Source organism: Haemorhous mexicanus, chromosome 3, assembly GCF_027477595.1.
Source record: "Haemorhous mexicanus isolate bHaeMex1 chromosome 3, bHaeMex1.pri, whole genome shotgun sequence".
Taxonomy (NCBI): Eukaryota; Metazoa; Chordata; class Aves; order Passeriformes; family Fringillidae; genus Haemorhous; species Haemorhous mexicanus.
The window spans coordinates 68,491,659-68,517,234 of record NC_082343.1 but is presented as its reverse complement, the minus strand read 5'-3'; the positions used below and the strand labels follow the sequence as shown (position 1 = coordinate 68,517,234).

Below are 25,576 nucleotides of genomic sequence, written 5' to 3'. Positions count from 1 at the left end.
TGTCTCATCAGGAATATTTAAGGGGAGCTCAGGTGAGGCCTGAATGTTTTGGAAGTTACTGGAAAACAAACACCAGGTCTTCTTCCTTTCCTGTGCACTTGTGTTTCTTGCCAGAGTGACATGAAGGATGGGATGGGGGGGATCCAGGCTGGGCTGTGTGCCAGAAGGGCAGCATGGCAGGGCATCCTTTGGAGCGGACCTGCCCTGCAGCAAACATGCAGCTCATAACTCTGCCTTGAGGTTTCAGGGATCAGTGCCCTGATGTGACCTGGTCCAGGGAAGACCTCTTTGATGTTTTTGTCCTGAAAATACATTTGCTCTGAGGACATACCGTATGGCATAGCAGGCATTGGCTAGTCCCACTGTCTCAGCCATCCCCCTGAGTTGAGCTAGTTCTTTATCTTCCTTGATAAACACTATCTGTCCAGGCAAGGCTGGTTTTCTGGATTTCAGTCTTTGTTTCCATACTGGAATAGAAAAGGAGATCATTAATTGCTTCACTCTGAAAGTAAGGTCCAGTTTTTATAAGGATACGCACAAGTATTAGAGTTCCTTAAGCACTCCTGTGCTCTCTCTGCAGGTAAACAACAGCAAGAAATGCCTGAGGATGGAGTGAATTTCTATCCTGTCCTTCATACCAAAAATATAATAAGCCATCTCTAGGGCCTCAAAGAATGAGACTATACCAATTCCTCCCAGCTCCCATCCTAGGGAAGGAGCATTTTTCTAAATCTGAAGGCCAATCATTTTCCACCCTGTGAACTGCCTCTCACTGAGGCCTGGCAAACAAAAGTTAAAAAAAATAATCAATCACATACCAAAACCAAATAGCATGACCACAGCCAAACACAGCACAACAACTCCAACCACAGAAGCAATGGCAATGATGGTGTCCATGGACATCCTATAATCTGTTAAAGAGAAAAGGAAATTTGTTTCATTACTGTGTGCGCATGCAATGTCAATCCTATGGAGTGGAGCACACCTGAGAGAACCCTTCAGCTCTCTACTGTATAAAAGTCTTCCTCTGCACAAAGTTCTCTTGTAGGCTCTATGTGGATGTGTATTTGGTCAGACTAATCCTTCTACCCCAGACTTGGGTTATTCCTGTGACTTAATGTGTATGCAGAAATAGAAAATGCTGAACTGTTTGACTACTCAAGGTGAGATTTCCAAAAGCACACGCAAAGTGTAAGTCTAACATTCTGGTTGAAGGCAAGAAGTAATTCTGATATCTTTACCCAGTGCCTTTACTCTTGCCTTTTTTCAAGAATCACATCATAAAGCAGAGTGGCAGAGCCACAGAGAAAGTGCTATAAATGAGCAGAAGCACTTTTCAGGCCCACTGTTCTGAGCAAAAGAGCCTGGATGAGCACTAGCAGCAGGGGTCACCATAAAAACATCACCATTTATTACCTATTAGAGACATTACTTTATCTTTGCAGGATTATTGTTATTAAAATAGCCATTCTCTGTTCCTAAATAGGTTTGACTATTTAGAATAACAAAAAAAAGGATTAACAGAACACAGAAGTGCAAGACATACCTTCACTCAAAATTATATCCAAGCTAACATCACTGTATTCACCAAGTCCCAGCAGATTTGCAGCTGCTGCTCTGAACTGAAAAGTTCCTTCCAAGTTCTTGGCCTTCCATGTGCAAATACTGCCACAGGAGCCATTGTAAACCACCTCCCACGTGGACTTCACATTACTGCTGTTGCCAGACTGTTTCCTGCAGCATGCACAGCACAACACAGGAATGTCACTAATGCCACGATGCCAGTTTACTGCTTCACCCCCAGCACATTCTTTGCCTCAGTTTCATGGTTTTCACAGCATTTCTCTGCATGCATAAAAGCCCAGTCTGGTCATGGGATTCTGGTTACAGACAAGAAAATTCTGCCATGCCATTTCAGCTGTGCTGGGAACCAAACATCTTTATCTTGGCATTGGAAATGAAATACTAGAACACTTTAGACACAAAAAATCTGTTCAGTATATGTCTGATTCACCTATTTCAGTATATGCCTCACAGCCAAGATTTCAAAACGTTCTTATTTAGCTTTCTGGCCAAAAAAAAAAAAAAAAAAAAAAAAAAAAAAAAAAAAAAAAAAAAAAAAAAATTTACTGTGCTAGAGCTTTTTGCCCTTCCAGAGCCAGAGTAATTCAGTGTCTCTTGTGCATCAGGTTTCACAAGCTAAATAGGAAGCAAGAGTCATTGGCAGTGAAGATACCATTCTTTAGCTAGCCACTTTCCCATAGTATCTGCTGACGTCTGGGTGTATTTCTTCCTTTCCCCAATGGACTGAGATTGATTGCTCACAATAAATTCAGAGCTGATTATTCACCAACCAAAAGAAGACCATGTACGTAAACTTGAAAGGCCATATCTGAAATATCATTTCATGTCACACAACACCGTAATACATCATGTGAAAAGACCTTCATGAGCAAGTCACTCATTCTCCCAACACACTTTAATGAAGAAAAAAGGCCAAGTAATTCTAAACCAGAAAGACATGGGAAAACTCATGCCCTTGGTGTGTACATGTTGCCACTAGAACTGCATGAAAAACAGAGTTTGCTTAAAAAGGCTAGGCAAACATTTTCTAGAATGCTATGCAACTGACCTAGCATTTTTCTACCTGGTGTGAAATTCAGTCAAAACCATCAGCTTGTGTACATTCAAACTGCAAGAGAAAAGCTGACTACATTAAAAGACCACCTCAGTGGAGCGTTATGATTCCAGAGATTATAAGAAGCTGGAGTCTGGAGAGCACAGCAGCTAATGCACAGCCCTGGCACAGAGCAAGACCTTTCCTTACCCATCTGCAGCAAGTCAGGTACAGATTGTCTCCTGGCATATCAAAATTATTGTTTTCTCAGAGAGTGCAGATCAGTGCTCCTGCATGCTCACAGAACTGTAGGAAGCTTACAGCACCAGGAAAATATGTCTGGGTGAAAACTTATATAGGTAAAACATTTCCAGCTCCAAAGTGTTGCCAGTCCTTAGCTTTCATAAGCACAGTGAAAGAAATAATGGCTGAGTTTAGAAGACTGCTTCCCTCCATCAGTAATGACTTCAAACAATCACTGGAATATTTCAGAAAATGGACTCTCCTAATTTTAAAATAATGCATTAATCAAACTTTGCACTAACTGCTTTACAGAAATCTCTCCAGAGTCATGGTCAAAAAATTGGAAGTTCAAAGTCACTGTCCACAGCAAAATGCTCCAATCTGCCCAATCAGCCCTTCCAATGCCAGTGCAGGAATAAGAGTGAGCTGGCACTCTAGTATGATATCAATAGCCCAGGCAATTGGTATTTGATGACAGAGCACTTTAAAAATTATACAGTCATCCCATGTGGGTGGGAATACTTTATTTCTGGCAATATTACAACACCTTCTTTAAGTCCTCTGAACACGGATATATTTATACATATATTTTAGCCAAAAATACATACTACAAATAAGTTGAGATTTGTGATTTGAAATTATCTCTAAATCTTTTAGTTCACTGACATGGATACAAATACATAATTGTTTTTCAGGATTGCTCTGAAAATGTTGTGAGTGGTTATTTTCCTTCTGTGTTTTACAGAATTTCTGGAAATTATGGATACTTGGTTTATCTAAGAAAGAGATCACAATGGGATGAGCCTTTTGCATCATATATATTTCATCCTTCCCATCAGAGCCAACCTGAAAAGCCCTGCACACCCAGATTTGTTCTGGGCTGTTACCTATGGAAGAGTGCCTCATGCATAGCTTACCTGCTCTCTAAGATGTAGTACGTCAGTTTGCTGCCATTGTCATCAGCCTTTTCCCACTGTAGAGAATTTTGGGAGTCTTCGGCTCTTTTGGGAACTCCTGGCTTACTGGGAACACCAGCTTAAGCCAAACAGAGGAAGAAACAGAATCCTTAAAATGTGTTTGTAGCATGACAAAGGGCCAAAAGGCACAGAGAAAAATCTGAAGTGCACATGAACGTTTAGACATACAAAAGGAAAGAGGATCTATATTAATAATCCTCATAGAGAATGAATCCTTGGCCTTCTCTTTGTGATGGGTAAATTCCAAAATTTTTACTCACATGCAGCCTTTCACCAGTAATGAGTTCACTTGTGTTATAGGCATTACATTTTAGCTCCCCTCACTCTTTCCTCTGCTCCACTTGGAAATGAATCTCATTTCTTTCCCCCTATTACTTCTGAAGGTATGGTATTGTGTTATTCCTTTTTCAAACAAACAGAACTATTGGATCTTAGTATAAGAAATTTCCCTGCTAAATTTTTGAAAATATTATATTTAATGTTCACATCCTGCAAAGAGTCTTAAAATCTTGTTATGCTGTGTTAAGTGCTTACCTGTAGTTTTAAAGCTTGTGGAAGAGGAGGTGCTTTTCTCTCCTGTGACATAAACTACTGCTACTCTTACAAAGTAGTTGGTCCAAGGAAGAGTTCCTGTAAGGTTGCATTTGTAAACAAGATTTCCTATGCATGTAGTGTTCGCAGGAGAAAACCAGTCACTTTTTGTTGGCCACTAGAGAAATAAAATATCATTATGGTCAACTTTCTTGCTCTGCTGAAAGTGTGTCACAGTTCTATTCCTGGGTAGATTAACTATTTTGCCACCTCTTAATATCATAGTGGAAATATGACGCAGGTGCTCTTTCAACCATGGGACTTTGTCCTCTCAGAGACCAAGGACACAAACCCTCCCCTCATTTTCTTCTTTGTTTTCAGGAGACCTACAAGTCTTGGCAGTATCAAAGAACAACAGATTAAGTGCCTGCTTTGCCCAGCCAAAAGGAGCCTTCCCCATATATTTCTGGATCATCGTGCCCATGAGTTCAGCTTGCCATGATGCAATTGAAAGGAGGTGGTGGGTGAGTGGAATTGTGATGTGACATTTATTTTAGGGCAGGGAAATGTTTGGTGTAGGTCTATTGAATCTGATTCTCTATAGTAAAGAATTTGCATGATCCAGTTTAGGACATGAATTTTTCTGCGTCCAGTGGTTCAGGTGTTGAAGTCTGAGGTTTCCATGCATGCTGCTCTCACTGCAGCACTTACTTCTTACTCCTTGGACCTCGTCTTCTCTCCAGCATTTTCTCCTCACCTCTTTCACAGGAAAATAAATCCAGATACTAGGTTGTAGCTAATATTTACTGCTGAAAACTCTTGTCTTCTTTTTCTTGCACAGGGCAGACATAGGATTTGCAACTGCAAATCCAGTTGGGGCAGGGCAGTGAGGAAACAGGGATAGGACTGCTGAAATGGGAGACTGAGAAGGAATTCTGGTGAGGTCATCCAGGATGTCCTTTGGCACTATGGAGCACTAAATGCTACAGCTGCACTCCTCCTTGTTCCTGGCAAATGCTGACTCCATCCTGCCCCTGCTGAGCAGCTAAAACTGACATCACCATACCCAAATTATCCGCTGAGACTCTTCATGTACATCCTGCCACCCACCCTGTCCTGCTTACCAGGGCAGAGTAGGTTAATTTTTCTCTGATCTGAAAAAAAACCCACCCCAAAGCTTAGAGGTATTTTTACCTTATGCAGCTCAAACCAGAAGCTGGTTTCACTGATGTGCAAAGGAGCTCTCCATTCTAGCTGGAAACTGGTGTTTCTGGGGACTATGTTGATAGGTGCAGCTGGAGTCTCAAATGTTTTTGCAATGACAGGGACACTTTCAGAAAACCAGTTCTCATCAGGATGAAAAGCAAGAACCTAGTAAGGCAATGGATGAACTGTACAATGCCAGAGCAGTTGGAAAGGCAGCTTTGCTTTAGCAGCACCAAATGTTTGGAAGACCAACGTGTCAAACAAGACAGTATTCAGGCAACAGAGATTAAGGTGTAGAAAGATTTTGCCCCTCATAGCTGCAAGGTTATATACCTTCAGGCTAAAGTTCTTGACCAGGAGCACCCTTCCTCAGAGACTCTTCTTAGTTTCTTATCTCAGATTTCTACCATACCCTTCTCTTTCTAGATCTTTCCTAAATGCCACACGCTCTTACACAGCCACACAGATGTCTCATCACATATTAGGCAGTGTTTTAGAACCACAAAACACAAAGCCAAGAAGTGCCTTAGCACATTGCTTTTCACTAAGCCACAGGCAAATATGACCTGTTAGGTATGCATACTTGCTTACACACATACAGGTATTTGGGTATGTGTGTGTATATTTATTACCCATTATATTATCCAAATCATTTACAAAAGCCCAAAATCAAATTAGGAACTACAGATCCCCTCCTGCCATCATATGAATGTTCTCCCAACTATGTAAATCACTCTGTTTGTGATACCCAATGCACATTCTGCAGACAACGTTTACTTGGTTACTTTTGAAAATGTCACTCTGATCACAGACCTGCTGTCCAGGTTTACTATTTTTTTAAGCCTTCATCTGTAAAGGGAGAAGCAGGACATTTTGTTCTTATGAATCCATGTGGCATACTTTTATTTGTCTACTTTGCAAAAGAGAAGTCTAAAGATTTGCAGGTTGAACAGACCAGTAAAACTACTTGCCATTATACCTTGAATGAATTATTTGTTCCAGGCTGGAGCCCACTTACAGACCAGGCAAGGATTCCATTTGAAAATTCACTTTTTTGCAACGGTGTCGCTGGGACAGGAGGCAACAAATTGACAGAGATCTGATAGCGGATGGATTCAAGAGGTCCATTTGGCTTCAAAGGTTCACTCCAGGATACACTGATGGTTGTGTCAGACAAAACTAATGTTTTAATAGTGTTAACTGCCTCTGGTACTGAAACAGAAAGAAAAAAAATTCTCCCTTTTAGAGTAGTTAAGAAATGTCACCAAGGAAAAGAAAGAAGGTTGTAGGTGTATCAATATGATTCATTCACAGAACTGAAACTCTACACATGTAAAACTCATTTTCTGGTATAGTCAGTCAGCAGCAGATAAGTTCAAAATATTTTGAGGGACTTTTAGTGCCTTCTTGGCTATCCTAATATGCAAACAGACAAAAAACCCAAAAAAACTGAACAACAACAGAAAAACAGTGGCTGTCCTATACCTCAACATTTATAGTCATATCACTGAATTCCTGCACCCTCTTAGTTTCCTAATCAGGGTCTCAGATGTGAGTTTAATATGGTGCTTACTTGAATATGCACACAAAAAAAAACCTCCAAACCTTTGCACTATTCCAATTGGCAAGTCTTTTCTTGAACAGAAACTTATGAGGGAAGAAAATCCAAAACTAAGCATTATTTCCCATCATCTAAAATTTTTCTCAGAAACAGAGTCCGGCCGAGCTGTGTAAGGAAGAAATTTGGTTGCTGGTCAGATGTCCATACCAGCTGGTTATTCACTAATTGTTCTGGAAAAATCAACTCTTCCTTTGAAGCTTTAAGATCACAGACTTTGTAATGGTATATGGCATGTCCCTACTCTGTATAAAATATTATTTATTTCCTATTGAGCTGTCCAGAGAGGTAAAAAAAGTTAACAAGTCATTACGCTATTTATGTTGCCAACATATCAAAATGATGAGTCCATATGTTTTAATTCATATCCTAGTAGCAAGACTACAGTTTATTTAATGAAATATACAGAAACTAGACTAGGAAAGGACAAATTTCTTATTTGCCTAGCTAAAACATATGTGGAGTAAGAGTGACACTCTGTGGCAAGAGCAATGCATTGTCTTCCTCTTTTTTTCATTCCCTCTACCTTGCTATTTGATGGAAAGCACAAATTATTCCAAGCTTTTTTCACTTCATTAGAGAATTGAGAAAAAGGCATTGAGGGAATTCACACAGCTTCAGAGGTGTTAAATAGTGTACACACTTCAAGAGGCTCTAGCAGCATCTGATTACAATTTAAACTGGCAGTTACATTCATGAAATTGAGAACATAAGTATCAGGACACATATACCTTCTATTTACAGCTGGCTGGAAGTTTTTCAACAAATTTGAAAAGCTCTGAATGCTGATAAAAATATCTATTTAAAATACTCAGGGTTTGTAGGCTGGTGTGGGGTGAGGGTTTTTTGTTGGTTTGCTCCGCTTTTTGTCTAAGACTTGATTTTCATCCAGATTTTTCATTTTGTCCCAACTAGAGAAGCCTGTTCTGAGTTTCATGTTTCATTTTAACATGAGACTAAAAAAATTCCATTTGAGTGGAGCAATCCAGTCTCCCATTTTATACTCTACCTTTATGTTTCATCACTGAAAGGATGTACATTGTTGCAGGATAGCACAGTTTACCATGCAAAAAATAATTGTGTCAATTCTTTCCCCAGCCCAATAGTACTTAATGTTATTCAATCAATGTATCACACAAATTTTATATTGCAGGTGTGGAATCACATGCAAAGAATTGAAATCTACTGATAGAAGGCTAGAATTGTTGGGTGTTTGGGGGTTTTTGTTTGTTTGCTTGTTTTTCTCCATAGTCTCCATAGGCAGGTTGAATCATCAAGGTTGGAAGAGACTTTTCAGATCATTAAACCCAACTGTCAAGCAGGACTACCACTGTAACCCCTAAACCACATCACCCAACACCAGGTGCCTCTTAAACACCTCCAGGGATGGTGACTCCACCAGCTCCCTGGGAAACCTATTCCAGTGCCTGACCACCTGAACAGCATAAACATTTTTTCTGATATCTAATCTGAATCTCCCATCTCAGATAAAGGCCATTGCCTCCACTCCTCTCACTGCAGGCATGGTAGAAGAGACCAGCTCACAATATTCAGAGATCCACATAGGGTGGGTCACGCCTATTTGCTTGATGTTGCAGATGCTAAGGGATCTGACTGTTAAGAGAAAAACACCCAGCACAGTTGCACTAGAGAATTCTCAAAAGTATAGCATGTCTGTAATCCATGAGAAGGGTGGTAATATGCCTGCACCTCTTGTTTCACTTCCATTTGAAAGATGAAAAGAAGCTCACCTTAAACAGAGGGTTTTTAAAGGGAACAATGTGACTGCTCCCAGGATAAAAAAAGGGGAATGATTTGTGCATAAGAGAAGCCCCTGGGGGCTCACAGGTGATGCTCTCCTCTGGACAATGGTGGCAAAAAGAAAGGCTGATTATTCTATGATTGAGCACTTAAAGAAACCTTTGAAAAGTGCATCCCTAAGGAAAGAAAAAGGGAAATCAGGACTCCTGGCATGTACTTGTTGCCAGGTATTCTGGATAAAATGTTTTCTTGGGCACAGTTGATCGCTAGGGGAAAGAGACATTGAGGAAAGTAAGAAGAACACAGTGGAAGCTGTCTGTACTTTAATTGCAGTTATTCCATCAACTTCTGAAGCAGCCAAAATCCACAGAGAGGTAAAAAGAGGTAAAGGACCTTAGGAGTCCTGCTGTGGCTCCCTCACTTCATGTTACAGCAATAATCACAGGCACAGCTGTGCAGTTTGCACGGCTCTGTGCCAGCCACGGCCAGCCCTGATGCAGCCAGGCTGAGGGAGCCAGTGCCCAAGGGCCAGAGGCTGCTATGCCTCTCAGTTTCACTCCCTTACCCTCTCTCAAAAAAAGAACTGCTCCAACTCTGCAGAACAAGACCCAGGCAAGAAAACTAATGAAGATGAGGGCCACAGCATTCCCACATCCCAGTGAGTTCAACACCAAGTATCCCTAGGTACCACTGCCAGTCTTTCAACAAAACACAGATATGCTGTCATGAAGACCTGGCTATAATTCTGGCTATAATTCTGACTTAGGAATTAAGAGAGGTGTCCGATGGCTTTGCAAGTGAAGAGTTTATGTGGATCAAGCTGACTCTGGCTGGTGACACCAGGCACAACAGAGCAAAACTGAAGAAGAGCACACAACAGAAGAGCAAGCACTATGTATACCATGGGGGATAGCTACCCCTCATAATGCTTTTCCATGTTTTCAGCAAGGGACTTCAACAAAAGCACAGAGAAAGTTATCTGAAGAGGAGCACAAAGGCAGCTCCTCATAAAGACAAGTGTGCATGTACAAAATTGCACATGCAAAACAAGAAAAAGTGCTGAGCGAGGCAGCTCTATTGGGCTGGGAGTGCAAAAGCATAGCATTCACCTTTTACATGATCCTTCTTTTTCTGGAAAATGTCAAGAGCTTCAAGGAAAATGGCACAGCAGCTGCCCCACAGCTGCAAACAGGTAGGGTGAAGCGGGGAATGAGCAGAAGCATCTTCCTGCCCTAACTGAGGTATTTACAAGCATGGGAGGCCTCCAGCCTGTAGTATTCTCAAGGAGCATGGACTGAAAGGGCACATCAAAATTCTTGAAATCAACTGAAAATGAGCTGTTTTCATTCAGGCCAAAAGTAAAAATGGAGTGTTGCCTTTTCAGCCTGGTTCACAACAAAACAAATCTGCATTACCCTTAGAAACAGCAATCATGAGAGTGACATCAAGCCAAGGGAAAAAATCTTAATGCTGAACGAATACATAACACAGATATTTAAACATACATAACCACACATACATTCAAATACAACTTACTTAAAGATGGGGTCCAAGGCAGAAACTGCAACTGTTTAGCCATTTTTAACTGTAATTTATCTTTCCTCAGGAAGCAAATAAGCCAAAGCATTAAAGAATTTATACAAATATTTTGAATGAATTTTTCAAATTCATCAAGTCTTCTTGCCAAAACCTTGCAAAGATCTACCCAGGTTATATTTTAAGCAAATTATTTGTCCACTTTCTGATTTACAGCCCAAACTTGCATACATCTTCCTCTAACTGAGATGAGAACTCTGTTCAAATTCAGGTTAAAATATGAAACAAACCTCCATAAAGAGTTGTGCCAACTGTGCCTTCTCCCACAGGCAGCACTTCCTCATCTGAATAGTAGTTTTTCACTGCAACTTGTATGGCATAACTCGAAAATGGCTGTAGGTTCTCTAAGACAGCAATAGGACCCTGATATTCCTGTAAGTCAAAATCAGATAATAAACATGCAGTCTTAGAAAAGGGAGTCATGTGTCAAGCAAACCATCTGTCAAATAAATGTGTGGTTAAAAAGTAATACAGTAGTGTTTTTGCATTGTAATGCACTTTAGTGTTTAAAAAAAGAACATTAGAATCACAGTTTTGATAATAGGTCCCTACAGAAAAGAAAGCACATACCAAAAAACAAGACAAAAAGCAGGGGGGCTCTTGCACAAAGGAAAAACTAAGGAATCTACCACTTACCAAATACCATAGAGAAAGGACAATTACTGTTGGGACGTAGAAATGGAAAAACTTGCTGACAGAAAGCTACAAAATGGTTCATAAAATCACTAGAAATGACATCATTCATCATCAATGCATGTGATACCATCTCTAAACATTCCCTGTTTATAGATGGTATCACATGCATTTCAGAGTGAAGTAGCCATACCAATGTTTTTTGCTGTGGAGCAGACAAACATTGCCTTGAGTTCCTGCAGATGTTTGTCATTTGTCTGGAAAATACCAGGTACGTCGGCGTAGGCTGGGATACGCCAGGGCAGCGCTGCTGTGGTGTGACAGATGGCAAGCTTAATGTAAAAGTGGTGTTAGTCGTAGCAAGGATGGTGGGTTTCTCAGTGTTTGGCAGGAGAATCAGGCATCTTTTATCTAGGAAAGACATTAAAAGATTAAAAATTAAAATTATGGCTTGACCAATCCAATCTTGAATGGGATTCTACCACCATTCATGTGAGAAAGCACAACTACAAAGTATTCCTTCTGCTCTCACAAAGAGAAACAGAAGAAAAATCCACCTGAAAGTACTTTATTTGATTTCTTTCATGGACACAAAAGTAGTGCTCCTCAGAGAAACTATTATTTATCTTTGACAAGATAAAATTTCAATAAAGAATTTAGGGTCTTATTGGAGTGAAAGATGTAGTTTGTACAATTTGCTACATCTTTGTAGAAGATGTAGCAAATTGTAGTTGCTGAGCTGTCAGGGCACTACATATTGATGACCCAAACTTGCCTGTTAATGGAAAAGACAGATACACTCCGCAGACATTGCCTTTCTCTAGCAATTAAATGTTATCTGCTTTTTCTACCAAACAGCTTTCCGTGTGTAATGTAACAACAGATAATGAGAGACAAATTTAGGAGGCAGAAAAGGAGTCTGGAGGGAGAAAACAATAGAAAACTACACTGACAGTTACTGAAAAGTAACCAAAGAAAATTCCTCATAACTTGATGTACTTTCAAAAACAAAATGAAAATATGTTAAATGAACTTCCTACTAAGAAGGAACAAATTTAGGCATGTGCACAGGGAAGAAGGTACAAGGACCAATTCTTGCCCTTAGGCCACAACAACTGACTTCATAGTTAAGATCTTTTCTCCCAAAGTGAGCAACCCTGCCATGGCTACCAAAGTCAGGTTCATGCATATTCTTCCAAATGTATTTGCAGCTGTCAATGTAAATTAGAAAATCTCCGTGGGGATCTCTGGATAGGAGTAATCCGTTTGGACTGAAATTTGGTTCTTCCCTTTCTGCACCAGCCAAGCCTGGGGCTCTTGCAGGAAACCCTGTCCCTGAGGATAGGGATTGGCACATTCTGTACAGAGCCAAACCAGGCTCCTACATCAAAGCCAAGCCCACACAGATCTCATGAGAACAAACATGCCCAGAGTGTTGGCAAGAACAGCCTGAGCATTGGTCAGAGCAGCCACAGGCAGGCATGACTGTACCAGCTACTCAAAAGAGTGTCAAATGTTTTTATTCCAAAGAAGTTCATCTTGTTAAAATGTTCATTTGTATATTTGCCAGTTTTTTTAATGCAAAATTGGAGTTCAATAATTATTTTGAATATATTCATCATGCTACTAGGTGTTCTAAAACTCTGCATTTATAAAGATAATCCCTATAGGTACCATGAATCCAAATTTTCAATTAAAATTAATGTTTTATTTATTTCATTATCATTCTACAATGGTTTGTTTAAAATATTAGGAGTTCTAAGTGAAGCCTGGATCTACTGCAATGTAACCTGTAGTTGTCTCTTGGGTACTTCATTATAAATAAATATCTTTATTTATAGAAATAAATATCTTTGGAAGGACAGACCTTTATTTTAGTTTTAAATATTTGTGAACAAACTCAGAAATCTGCGTCACAACAGGGATCACTATCAAACTCTGGCTACAACACTGTGGAACATATTTTCTCTTTTTCTGTGCTGTAATGTGCACCACCTTTTCTAAATCTCTATGTCTGACACAACTTTGAAAATAGGCATAGTTTGGCATTAATAAACAGGGGAAATATTCATCATCCTGACCTTCCATTGTATCCAACACAAGGCCAGTCCTTACATTCATTCTTTTTAAAATGTGCACATTGTTTTTGTGTAGAAGGTACCTGAATCTATGAAACATACTTTACATAAATGCACATCTGCAACTTCAATACATGCTCTGATAGAAACTGGTTACATTCACAAAACAACCCAAATCCCCTCTACCTGGATATGATTGTGCTGCTGAGCTGTAAGCTAAGATTTTCAGTGTGTGGCTTGCTCTTTTGTGAAGAAAACGTCTTCTGCTTTCTTTATCTGCTAGCCAAATTTCAGTGAATTCCTTTGTTTCAGCAGTCCAGTATATAAATTTCTTATCTGCAGTTAAGCTGCCAATTTTATTACCTGCAGGAAAACATTGCATAAATAAGTTTTGTAGTCAACCCTGAGCAGATGATTTTACAAGAGCAGAAGGGTGCTTGTATTCACAGTCAGTCAATATAGCCATCTTGGCCATACCGTATCCCCAGTGACCTCCCCTTGACAAGAGGTTTCTGATATTTCCCAGCAGGTCTCATGAAGCTGAGACACGGCTCTTCCAGTTCACAGGTGTAGATTTGAAGGTGTTTAATTACCCATAATTATGAGAACTGCTATTCAATTAACAAACACAAGAAATGAAACACAAAAGCAAGAGCTGTCTAAAGAAACTTTGCTCTTTTTTCCAAGACGAAAACCACCATGATCTGCCATCTCTCAGGAACAGCCAAGACAGCTCGTCTGGTAACAGAGCAGCTTTACCAGCACACCTCCAGAACTGAGCTGAAAACTGAGCATCAAGAATAAGTGTTATTATCACAAGAAGTGAAACATGGATAGTTTGTCATACAAAACAAATTATCTACCTGCATGAAGTACATGATGAAGTCTGCAATGCCATTTTCAGGCATAAGTTGTTATTGTATCTTTTCATTGAGATAAACTGCAATAGGTGTAGGTAATGCAAAACCCCAGCAAAATAATGTGTTAATATTCTAAGTGAAATCTATTGACAAGTAGCACTTGAGGCCGTAGCATTTCTTTTACATCTTACTAGAATGCACACTTTCCTCAGTTCTTCACACTGCTCTTCTAGTTTGTATGAACTGGGTATACAACTGGAAACACAGAATGCAAACATTTTGTCCATATTGACTATAGATGAATCAGTTCTATAAACAAAGTGCTTCATGAATGCTATTTTCTGAAATGAATGTTGTTTGAAGTAAGAGACAGCAAGAATCACAAACTACCTAGAAAAATAAAATACACTCAGACCTTGAATATTTTGTATTTTGATAGTTCTCCAGCAGTGGCAACCATCCACATCTGAGGCCCATATTTCTTCTCTTCCTCTGATGAAAAGCAGCTGGGGATTTTTGGAGTCAGACAGATCTATACTCATAGGTCTTCCTAGCTCTGCTTCTGTGACATTACAGGTGCAGTAGTTTCTCATCTGTTTTTCTACCAATCCGTGTCCCAAGACGTGGTGCACGGTGTTGTTCAGAATATCATAATAAAACACACAGCTGCCATTATCAAACTCTTCCAGCCAGTACAAGCGGCTGTCAAAGAAAATGCACTGCTTTCAGTAGGGAAACTTCAACCTGCCCAACCTAAATGCATCTGGATAAAATAGTTACTGTAAAAAAATTGTTATCTGTGCTGACTTTCATTGGCATTACACAAATAGAAGTACCTATCAGTATGTAAGCATATTAAAATTGTTACTCAAATACAAACATCTTTTTGAAATTAGGTATGTCCAAGCTCAACTAGCAGTACTAAAGTGGCACTACATTCAAAAATTTCTGAGATTTACATGATGCCAAAACTCATCCACTATAAAAAGTCCTTTTTGGTCCTTAACAGTTCAAGTTTTAATGAGACATGTCTAAAATTTGCTTTTTAAAAAGGGTTTAGTAGTATGTGCCTTACCTTAAGAAAGGATATGACAACAGAGACGATACAGTTGAATTAGTTTTGCTGAGCTGCTTGTTCAAGGCTAGTAGAGATTTTTTCTTGAGCTCAAGATCAATAAAAAATATTTGAGTTTCATTCTGTGGTGTTTTCAGGGCAAGAAAGAGATGCCTTGCAATCCAGTCAACTGTGATGGCTGTGACATTGTGAAGATGCGCATCCTTGAAAAACTTAAGGAAAATATTTAAAAGGACAGAATTTTCCAACCTGATGTTAAGACATTATGAAAACCGATTTGTTTCTGAAAGAAAAATGTCTGCTTGGGAAGTAGAAGTCAAAATGCAAAAATGCATCACGGATTGGTAATACTTTTAGACAAATCAAAACTATTGTTTCACAAATATCAGTTGTTACTTCCATATTCTTGAAATTAGAATGATGTAAAAAAAATAAAATTAAATTAAATGTGATACAAAATACAAATTTCATGTATTTACTAATATGAATTTTAAATTGAACGTCTAATAAAAATATCAACAAAGCAGACGTCAGTAAACCATTTATGATTAATAGGACAACTTTAACAATGGCACACTATAGTCATTTTTACTTTTTCCAAATCACAGTTGGCCATAAAATTATGGCAATAATGGTCACATAAAGATAATTTTCCTAGATTCTCTCAAGTAAGGGAGTGACCAAAGGAGTACCTGAAACATTGAAGCATTCTGTATATTGATAATAAAAAGGGAATCTTCAGTGATATGGTATGCTTTGTCATCATTAGCAGTATAACAAATGTCCTTTACATTAGTCTTGGCTGAAAGTTCCCAGATGGTATGACCACTGTCCATGTCAGTAAGAAACAACTTGCTGGCAGAAATAGTTATTAGAGTTGGGATAGGGAAAAGATCTGGAAGGAAAAGGGCACAGCACAATTAACAAAAAATCCCATCTTAGATAAACACAGTCATTCATAAGGAAAGCAAGTACAAGATACAAATAAATTATGGGTCTGAACTTATTGTATTTGTACCAGTAAATAAATAATGTAATGAGATGCCCTCTTGTCATCACAGTCAAACTACTGAGATATTTGCAGTGGCATTGTGAATGCTTACCTAACAAATTTAAGCACAGTAAAACAGATTTGCTCATTTAATTACCTTTGACAGCCAAACTAGAAATATGTTACGATCTCTAGCAGTAAACAGGTTACAGGTGAAAACCTACTGTTCCATGCTAACCTGGAGTTGTGCAAAAAAGCTAATTTAGCATAGTTTTGAGGAAAGGCTTGAAATTCCCAAAATTTAGTTGAATGATAAGGGATGTGTTAATCTTTCGTCTCAGAGGATGTAACCATTTCCTCTGTTGTGTCTGCTGTATGTTACCTAACATGTTGGAGGCTATTTATCAGATTGCCAAATTCTTGTACTGTCATTTCACCAGCTATTGCACACCAACCATGAGATGGCAACTAAATCATCCATACCTGATGAATTCCTCTCTGCCACGTCAGACAAAGGTCCTGGACCTACAGAGGTGAAGGCCTGGACCTGTGGGACAGGAGATTGGTACTTATGTTAACTGACAGCATAAATGACTGCATTTGAGAGCCTGTGGAGCCCATAGAGAAAAAACCCTGTCTGCTCATCTAGGAACATAAGTGTGTGCTCTGTTTAACACAAGGCTCTGCTGGTCAGTTCAAAGGCTGCGTTCAAGTTGGGACTGTGGCTATGAAGAGAACTTTACCCAGTGGCCCAGAGACTGGCAATCCATGCTGCATCTAATAGGTAGAGCTCAAAGGACCCCAGACAGTCTTTTTGTTTCCTTTCCCAGCCTGGAACAATTCCTACTATTTGCTGACCTTGCAACCAACATGGTGTTCTCTCTTATTAGTATCTGGTCTAGTACATGCTCTCTTGCTTTTAACTTGTCTAAGCATACATTTTTGTCTGTACCAAAACTCTTATCCCAATGAAAATATTACTTCTTGACAAGTTTTGAACTGGAATTCTCTTTCCATGAAAGTCACGAGTCCTTGACTTTCTCAAACTGTGGCTTTGTTCAAAAGGCCTGTCACTCTCCACCAGATCAGTTGAATTTTTGTTCAACTTGCAGTTTCCAGCAGTGGCTTGGGGAGACCTCTAGAAAAGTTTCTTTTGGGCTTCACCATTTAGTGAACAACATGATACAAAGAGAGGTTAAGCCAGGTGTCCATGGGTGAGTCAGCAAATCAGCAGTTCTACAAACAGAAACCACGAACTCTTGCCCCAAGCCAAAAAAACATCTCCCAGGCAAACACATCAGACTGCACAGATAACATCTACCATCTAGCACGAGACAAGCTTAGTAATTTTTCATACCTGAAACCTTACTGTGAGGCTGGGAAGCACATCCTTGAGAGAAAACTGCTTCTGGGTGGGTTTAACATTGCTTTCAATCCACTCCATGAAAGTGCCAGCAGTGTTGCTCTGATTCACTAGCTGATAGTAAACCCTGAACTGCATTAATATTCCATTTTCCCTTTCAGGTCTGTCCCACCTGAACTTCACAATGACTTTCCCATCACTTCCACGTAGGTTATTTTGTAACACATATATTCTAGGGTTCCTAGGGGCTGAAGGAACTGTGTAAAAATAAAGAACATACACAGAACAAAATACTCCCGTTAAAACACAAAACTTACCTCATAACTAACTCTACAGAAGATTATCTAAAACTTAATGGTTATTCCTCTCTGTTTTTCATTGATGTGAAGCTATCTGATTTTAACTTGCCTAGCCAAAAGAAAGAGCTCTATAAACAGGAAAAAAAAATGCACTCCTGCACTGAGATTGGGACATATCTATTTACCCAAGTCCTTTATGTAACTATGGGGCTGTAAAAATTTTCACAACACAGAGCATATTCTATTCCCTCTCCTATTCACTTCAAAATCTACTGCATCTGATAAGCTTTCTCAGTGCTTCAGTCACTCAACACTATATTTTAGCTAACTTAATTTTGACATGCATAAGAGCAAAAATAAACACTGAACAAGAGTAAAATGTGCACAACATTTTTTAAATCTACTAAGTGGTAAAGATATTGCATGCAGCCTTTCATGTTCATTGTAATGAATTCAGTTTCTCTTTCTTGCTCATAGTCACAGGCACATGCTGGATATATTGTCCTGGATTTTCTGTTCTGAATTAAATTCAATTGTCTGCATTTATGTATGCAATAGATGATTGCCAAAGATACTCAGAAGCACGTTCTTGCAACTCTGCCTGCAGCTAACAAGCTCTGAAAGCTGCTCATCCTTCACCAGGTTTTCACTTGCTGACATTGAGCTTCTCCCGGTACCCATTACACACAAGGAACAGGATGTAAAATTTTAGTACCTCCTTCAGGGGCCCTAAGGGATACAGATGTCATTGGTGCCTTGCCCCAGTATGTGTATGGAGTGACAGTAAAATCAAAGAGTGCAAATGGTTCCAGCCAATCCACTCGGTAGGATGGCACTGTTAGATTATGAGGGTGAAGGCATCCTTCATTCTCCAGAGGCTGCAAAGTAAATTTAGCAGAACAAAATAAAGCAAGACATCTTTCCTGCCCAAAGGGCCTTCAGTTTTCCAAAATCCCCTCACCAAACTGGTCAACTAAATCAAAACACAGCTTCTCTTCCTGTGAGTGGTCATTGTTTCACCAGCTCCTGTGGCACTGTAGTGATGGGTAGTGATGTGCCAGCAATCTGCCTTTTGAACTTGAAGTAAAGCTTGCCAAATCCACTAAAGGGGGGATGAAGGCTACATTTCACATTCAGGAAAAGCTCGTCCCACTGTCATCTCAGAGGACACTTCTTTCTCTGAGTTGCTGTGAGAGGCTTTCTCATGAATTTTTGATCACTGTGATCTCCTTGCCTGGCTATTCACATCCCAGCCACCAGCCCAGAGCCACTGCTGGTTGCAGTGTTGGAGAAACTCGACAACTTGCACTGTGTTTGCAATTTAGTTTAGTTCTTGACCAATTTGTAAATGCCAGAGAAGAAACAAACTCCATTTCTTTTTAAAAATAGATGTATCAGCAAGTAGATGCATTAATACATGCAGATAACAGGGAGGGATTGCATCAATATGCTCACTTGTAGAGCTTTTGATCCCACGCAGTAAAAGACAGTTCCCCATTCCACCTTTGTGGAGGGACTCCAAGTGATGTGGAAACTTGTGGAATTTCCTTTAATTCTGAAAGAAGACTCTGGCACTGAATCTGGAATCACTTTTGGTGTAGAAGAAAAGTTTCCTGTCCATAAACAAAAGAAATAATAATAATCTAAGGAATGTGAGGAAAAAGTAGACTATTCAAACATTACTTAGAATGTGAAAGCAAATACTGTAAGCCAACATTAAATAGAAACAATAAATAGAAACAACACATATTCTTTTTATCCATACATATACCATCAGCTTTTATAATTGCACATTATCCTGATACATTTATCAGGTGAGATATATATATATATATATATATATATATATATATATATATATATATATACACACACATAACACATATATCAGGTGTATCCTGATATATTTATTAATTAGTTATTAATATATTTATTCATAAATTGCTCTTGTCCTTATCTTTTGTCAAATTACTAAAGATTTTCAAGAATGAAGAATTGCAGGCTGACAGTGAATACCTTTATTGAGGAGTTTAGATAAAGAAAATAATGTACCTGGCAAAGGTTTAAGTGATGCCTGGACAAGGGTAAAGGCTGTAAACTGTGCTGGTTGTGAGAAGGGAATGCTAAGGCTCTGATTGACTTCCTGGACTGTAATGAACTGAAGCCTATTAATCCAGAACAGACGACCACTGTAGTATTCCAGTGCACCCTGAGATATTTCTGAAGTACTCCATGCTGCAAATTCCGTGATGATGGCATTACTACAACTGTAGGAACATGTATGAAATTAGCAAACTGATAGCCCACATGAAGAGGGAACAGATTTATGCAAGGTTTGACATATTGTTAAGTGTCTTATAATTCAAGTTCTTAATACTTATAATTCAAATTCTAAAATGTAGGAGGCAGGAAGTCAAATCAAAAATTTTTCTTTAAGCTCTTTAAAGAGGAACACTTTTCAGAATATGAGGCATCACAGAAAGAACAAAAAGATCTCAATTCCCTTTATTTCATTGGAAAACAATTATAAAATGGTTTAAAATTCTGCTGCATAGATGCAGAAAAATGAGTATTTTGAAAAATCACCCCACCTTCTCTCAGCAATTCCACTGAAACAGTGAAGTCTGCTTCAGAGCATGAGGTTCATTCTACTTCACCAGATCAGGAACCCAGATTTATTTGACCCTGCTATTTTCCTTCCATTATTTACTAAGAGCTATTAACACTTCTCCTCACTGGGATCATTGGTGATTTAATCTGCCTTGCATATGGTAAATCAAAACTTACAGGCCCTTTTAGGTCCCAATTTATCTTGGTAAGAGATTAAATATGTTGTAAGAGGTGTCATTTTGCCATCTCAGAAATGTCTTTGAGTTTAGACACATGCCATCCAGAACAAATTTGGAAAAGCTTTGACACACCATCCAGGTCGATTAGGATGGATCACTTCTAATCTCTGTATTCTGGCATGCCAGGGACAAGGATTTATGGCTGCCAATTGGTTCATAATGGAGCTGTATGTTCCAGCTAAAACTAATCAACATATTTTGATTCTTTAAGTATTTTCTATTAATCATAGCAAGTCTAAAGTCAGTTAGAAAATTCATCTGATTCCACACAAAGCCAGCCTGCAACATTATGGGCGCATGTAAATACAGATGCTGCTCAATTAAGTTTAAGCAGTTTAATCTGATGCTTGAAAAAAATTTAATATAATCACATTCTCCACATGGAAGGGAGCAAAAACATAGTTTCACAAACTACTATGCATTATATACTTTGTGCTTAGAGAACAAACCACCATTTTTCTCAAGGTTTTAGTATATAATCAAGCTAACCCATAAACCTTGTTCTTTGTTTTGTCTTAATAAACTTTGCCTTTCTGGAGTTATGCAGCCATGCCATGTTCAGGATGATCAAGAGGAAAGCCTGCTGAGTACTGTTTGCTCAGGTGAGAAAGTGGTGTCAGTTCAGGTCCTGAGATTCATGAAAGATGAGCCAGTTACAGAGCTCCAGGCACCTGGAAACTGTCAAGTGCTGTAAATGCCAAGATATAATAGACAATAAGAAGCAATTATTTCCTAAAGCTAAGTCTAAAAATTGATGAGCATGACCTCAGTTCAGCTGAGGTTCCATACTTCATTTCTCTCACTGTAAAACTGTTACCAGCCACCACAACATGTAGCTTGCCATCAGCTAGCTGTGATCTTTAGCTCTTGGTTTTGTTTATTGTTAAATTAGTAAATAGTGTGCCCAGCTCTGGACATTTTTTTCTTAAAGAGTATGACAAAAACTAGAGAATACAGACTATCTAATCTCTACTATATATTTACTTACCCTTCTTTGCAGAGAGAAGCTCTGTATAGGTTTAGACACAGACTATCTTGCACAAGCCAGTAAAGAAAACCATAGGTGAGATCCAAAGTTACACCAACCACCTAAGAGAAAACAGTCCAAGTAGCAATTTGAACACTTCTTCACTTCTGAGATAAGCACCCTTAGGCACAACAGTTGTCTAGACAACATCATGAGTCCCTCTTTATTGGCAAAAATAGCATTACTACCATGAATGTTTATTCTAACACAAAAAGAGATAGCACTAGAAAATAATCAGGTCCTTGGTGGACTCCTATTTATAGCAGCTGATGATTTTCCAGATAACATTTTTTTAACACCTGTCACAGTGTTCCTCCCTGGAGTATCTGAGTACCTCAGATATCATGGCAATAGAATATCAAGTGCTTAGTGGAACTACCTATCAAGATCTCCAAAATACCTCTGGTATTTTGACATTCTTTGTCTGAAACAGGTGGGTGATATCCAGTCTGAAAGTCAGAATCACCTTTTGAAAAAAGCATTTCAGTTCTTTTGTTTTCCAGCTTTGATTTTAAACCTAAACAGTTAAAATATTGCATTACTTATGGAAAATAGATGCAAAATTTTAATTCATTTATTTGATTAAGCAGGAAATTTGAATATTTAAATTTTTGTAAATAATTTATTATTAAATAAAGTGGGGGAGGAAATTAAACAATCTTCCTGTTCATTACTTGAATGTTTCATCTTCCTTTAAGGGAGGTGAAAGATTTGTATCTTTTTAATAGGTTCTAATATTCAAAATAGAGTTTTCTTGTTTCTGCAGTAAACAACAGATTCAATACCATATGCAACAGTAATAAAAATCAGATATTTAATAATCTGTTCTGTGAATAAAAAATAATTTGCTTCCATAAGTTAGTCTGCTAAATGTTATCAAGTTTAGTCTATTTTATATCATTAGCACTGCTAACAAGTTGTTTGGGGCCTCTCTGAACATGTTTTCCAGCAGCTCTCAAACTTCTCATGCAAACACTAGTCATAACTATTCTCTTATAAGGTTAAATTTCCATTATGTATCTAAGTGGAACAGCCTTTTTTTCCCTAACTCTTCGTTAATAAACTGCAGAAGATGATGACAGGAAAGCAAATGCTATAACACTTAGTTGTCTGTTGCTCCTTATGTAATCACATTCTTGACATATTTCTGTTGACATTGTATGTCAGAAAATCAAGGTTTGAATGATTGCTCCTGTAGGTTGTCCTGTTAAAAATATCTCACAGCGTGTATGTGCCCAAGTGTATATTTAGTCAGTCGTGCTATATTTTATCCCATTTACCTATTCTCCCTCCCATGCTCCACACTAAATGACATCTTCCTCAATTTATGTTGCTTTTTTGAGCATTTGGGTCCTTCTTCCTTGCCCCATTTTTTTTTTTCTGCAGCTATTACATTTTCCTATAGATATGTCCATCTTCTTTATCCTGACCCCTGTATCATCGTTATTAAAAGGCAAATAAATATTTATACTATTCATTTTCAGGAGTTAGGCAGCAGTTTAACACCTCCCTTCTGTGGTGCTTCAAAACAGGCAAGCACTTCCCAGCTCATGAGAGGTACTAGCTTCTGGGCACAACATGTATTTGTGATGGTGCAATGTGACTGAACATCATGAGATGCAGGATAAACTTAGCTATTTGAAATACCCTTTGACTAAAAATACTGAAACCACACCTAAAAGGTCCTGGCCCCACTTCCATATAGTGCACTTTGCTGCTCCCCTATAAAATTACTTTTGTTCTAGTCATATTGTACAGTGTAAACAACTTACTAAGAGCTTTGGAAATTCTATGCCAGATCCTAAGTTGGAATAAATCAGAGGAGCTCTGCTCAAATCAATCAAACTCTGCCAATACACACCAGCTGAGCTAAACAACTGATCAGAAAATAAAATAATTGCCATAGAAGGATTTAGTTCCTGCCAAAGAAATTAGACTTTCAAAGTTTGTATGTGTTTAGGAAACCTGCCATTTTTACAGTAGGCTCTTCTATTCCTATTCCTAGCACTCAGATTTCAAGCTAAAAGGAAGTACAGCTACAAACTGCTGAAGATCCAGCTGAATAGCAATTCTTTATCAGAAAAAACAGATGGTGAATACCAGCAAGAGCCACTTATGTGGAGAACATACTTTAACTGTTGGAAAACAGCAATTAGCTATTACATCTGCGCTTTAATACAGAGGTAAGACAAACTCTTTTCATGTAAAGGACTTCATTGTGCAATGAATATACATATTAGCACCTATGCAAATATATATTTGCCTCTTGATATTGAGACAGTAGCAACCAGCTCAACAATTCCACCATTAAAGAATGTTGTGCTGTCCTTTTTTCTGATAGTTTTATTCTGAGATTTATTTTAATAAAGAAACACCTGTCAGCTACAACTGGTCACTTCTCAATCCAGACATTTGTACTTGGCTTTTTGCCTGTGTGCATCACAGCAGGAGGGTGAGTTCAGAAGTCAGTGCATAGATTAGGGCAGCAGAGAAGCAGGAGAGGAGATGTTTGTTTGTAGGAGGTGTGAATAAGTGAATGGTTGAAGGCTGGTATCACTGACATAGAGAAAGGTGCAGAAAAAAAAAAAAAAAATGACAGGACCAGACAAGCAGTCCTACTGCTGCCAAGGTTCCTGAAAGCAAGAACAAGAAATCTGAGGTTAGCATAAGGGGATCCAGAGAAGCAAGTAGAGAATCAAAAGAGAAGGGCAAGGAAGTTGAGGTTTGCCACTTAGAATAAAGTGGAACATGTCAGTCCTTTGCTACAGATCATCCATAAGATATGTCCAAGTCCAAGTGTGCCACTGAGCCTAGACAACATGTATCTTTCCTTGGAGACAGTCCACACCAGCCAGCTTCCACAGAGAGGCAGGAAGGCTAGTACTGGAAGATAGATTGGTCCTTTGCAGCACAGACCTTTTTCTCATGTACAAAACTTTTACAGTTCTTCTGTATGGAGGATTATAAGGAACAGCAGAACCTGCCTTCCTTCTTCCCAAGTCCTCATGGAAATAAAACACCTGAGAGATTAGTTGGCCTTTTGCAATATTAATTCCCTTTCATGGACTAAAACAGGCCTGGCTTTTTTTTATAATCAGAGAAACAAAATTCTTTTCTTTTGGGAAAGGAAAGTTAAATGTTCTGGGGAAAGATACAAAGCTAACTAAGAGGCATAGACCTCTAAAGCTGGAAAGGGTCTTTAATGGACAACCAGGCTTCAGGTTAAATGGGAGTAAATTTGTATGACAGGTGGAATAAAAACAAAGACTGTGTTTTAAAGGAAGGAAGAAAGGGAGAGAGGGAGGGAGGGAGGAAGGAATATGCTAAGACCATGGCAGATCTTTTCATGAGGAGAATACTCAGAGTTCTTCCATTGTGTAAGCAACACCAAATTCCACCTACCAAGAATGAGGTCAAATATCACCTGGTGGCAGAGGAGGGATGGATTTGGAGAAGCTCACAATGACCAATGAGGAGCCAGCAGTGAACCAAGTTTTTAAGAGACTTGACAGGGCATCAGAGAGGGGTGAATGTAGAAGAAAGGCAGCAGAGAGGTCATCAGAGATATGGAGGTTGTCTGTGCAGGCCTCAGAGCATAACAAAATGTCTCCAGGTAGGAAAAGGGAGCTCATGAGCTTCCACATACTACAGGATTTTTGGTGAGCTATTGGTGGAAACAGCATCTCTATTTTCCCTCTCCTTTTTACTTCTGCATGGGACCTGTTCTCCACCCTAATACAGCTAAAACAACAATTCCCTGTCCCTTTTTTCCCCTGATCAGTGGCAGATGTGGCACCCTCACCAGCACTGTGGCAGCAGCAGCAGCAGCAGCAAGCTGTGCCAGGCTGCAGC

The 25,576-nt window shown here is 38.9% G+C and overlaps 1 protein-coding gene across 1 annotated transcript in view; it reads right to left on the bottom strand.

Annotated features, from left to right (window-relative positions):
- Positions 1 to 25,576, bottom strand: part of ROS1 (ROS proto-oncogene 1, receptor tyrosine kinase) — an 85,710-nt gene that overhangs the window by 21,971 nt on the left and 38,163 nt on the right. The window contains exons 19-37 of the mRNA XM_059843297.1: positions 21,686 to 21,786; positions 19,901 to 20,115; positions 19,304 to 19,461; positions 18,564 to 18,726; positions 17,544 to 17,806; positions 16,670 to 16,733; positions 15,888 to 16,090; positions 15,196 to 15,407; positions 14,536 to 14,822; positions 13,447 to 13,623; positions 11,376 to 11,593; positions 10,780 to 10,921; positions 6,554 to 6,786; positions 5,563 to 5,739; positions 4,372 to 4,546; positions 3,778 to 3,895; positions 1,547 to 1,734; positions 819 to 911; positions 332 to 467 (exon numbers count right to left, since the gene is read on the bottom strand). Coding sequence (XP_059699280.1) covers positions 332 to 467; positions 819 to 911; positions 1,547 to 1,734; positions 3,778 to 3,895; positions 4,372 to 4,546; positions 5,563 to 5,739; positions 6,554 to 6,786; positions 10,780 to 10,921; positions 11,376 to 11,593; positions 13,447 to 13,623; positions 14,536 to 14,822; positions 15,196 to 15,407; positions 15,888 to 16,090; positions 16,670 to 16,733; positions 17,544 to 17,806; positions 18,564 to 18,726; positions 19,304 to 19,461; positions 19,901 to 20,115; positions 21,686 to 21,786 — 3,323 coding nt within the window. The remainder of the gene's footprint in view (positions 1 to 331; positions 468 to 818; positions 912 to 1,546; positions 1,735 to 3,777; positions 3,896 to 4,371; positions 4,547 to 5,562; positions 5,740 to 6,553; positions 6,787 to 10,779; positions 10,922 to 11,375; positions 11,594 to 13,446; positions 13,624 to 14,535; positions 14,823 to 15,195; positions 15,408 to 15,887; positions 16,091 to 16,669; positions 16,734 to 17,543; positions 17,807 to 18,563; positions 18,727 to 19,303; positions 19,462 to 19,900; positions 20,116 to 21,685; positions 21,787 to 25,576) is intronic.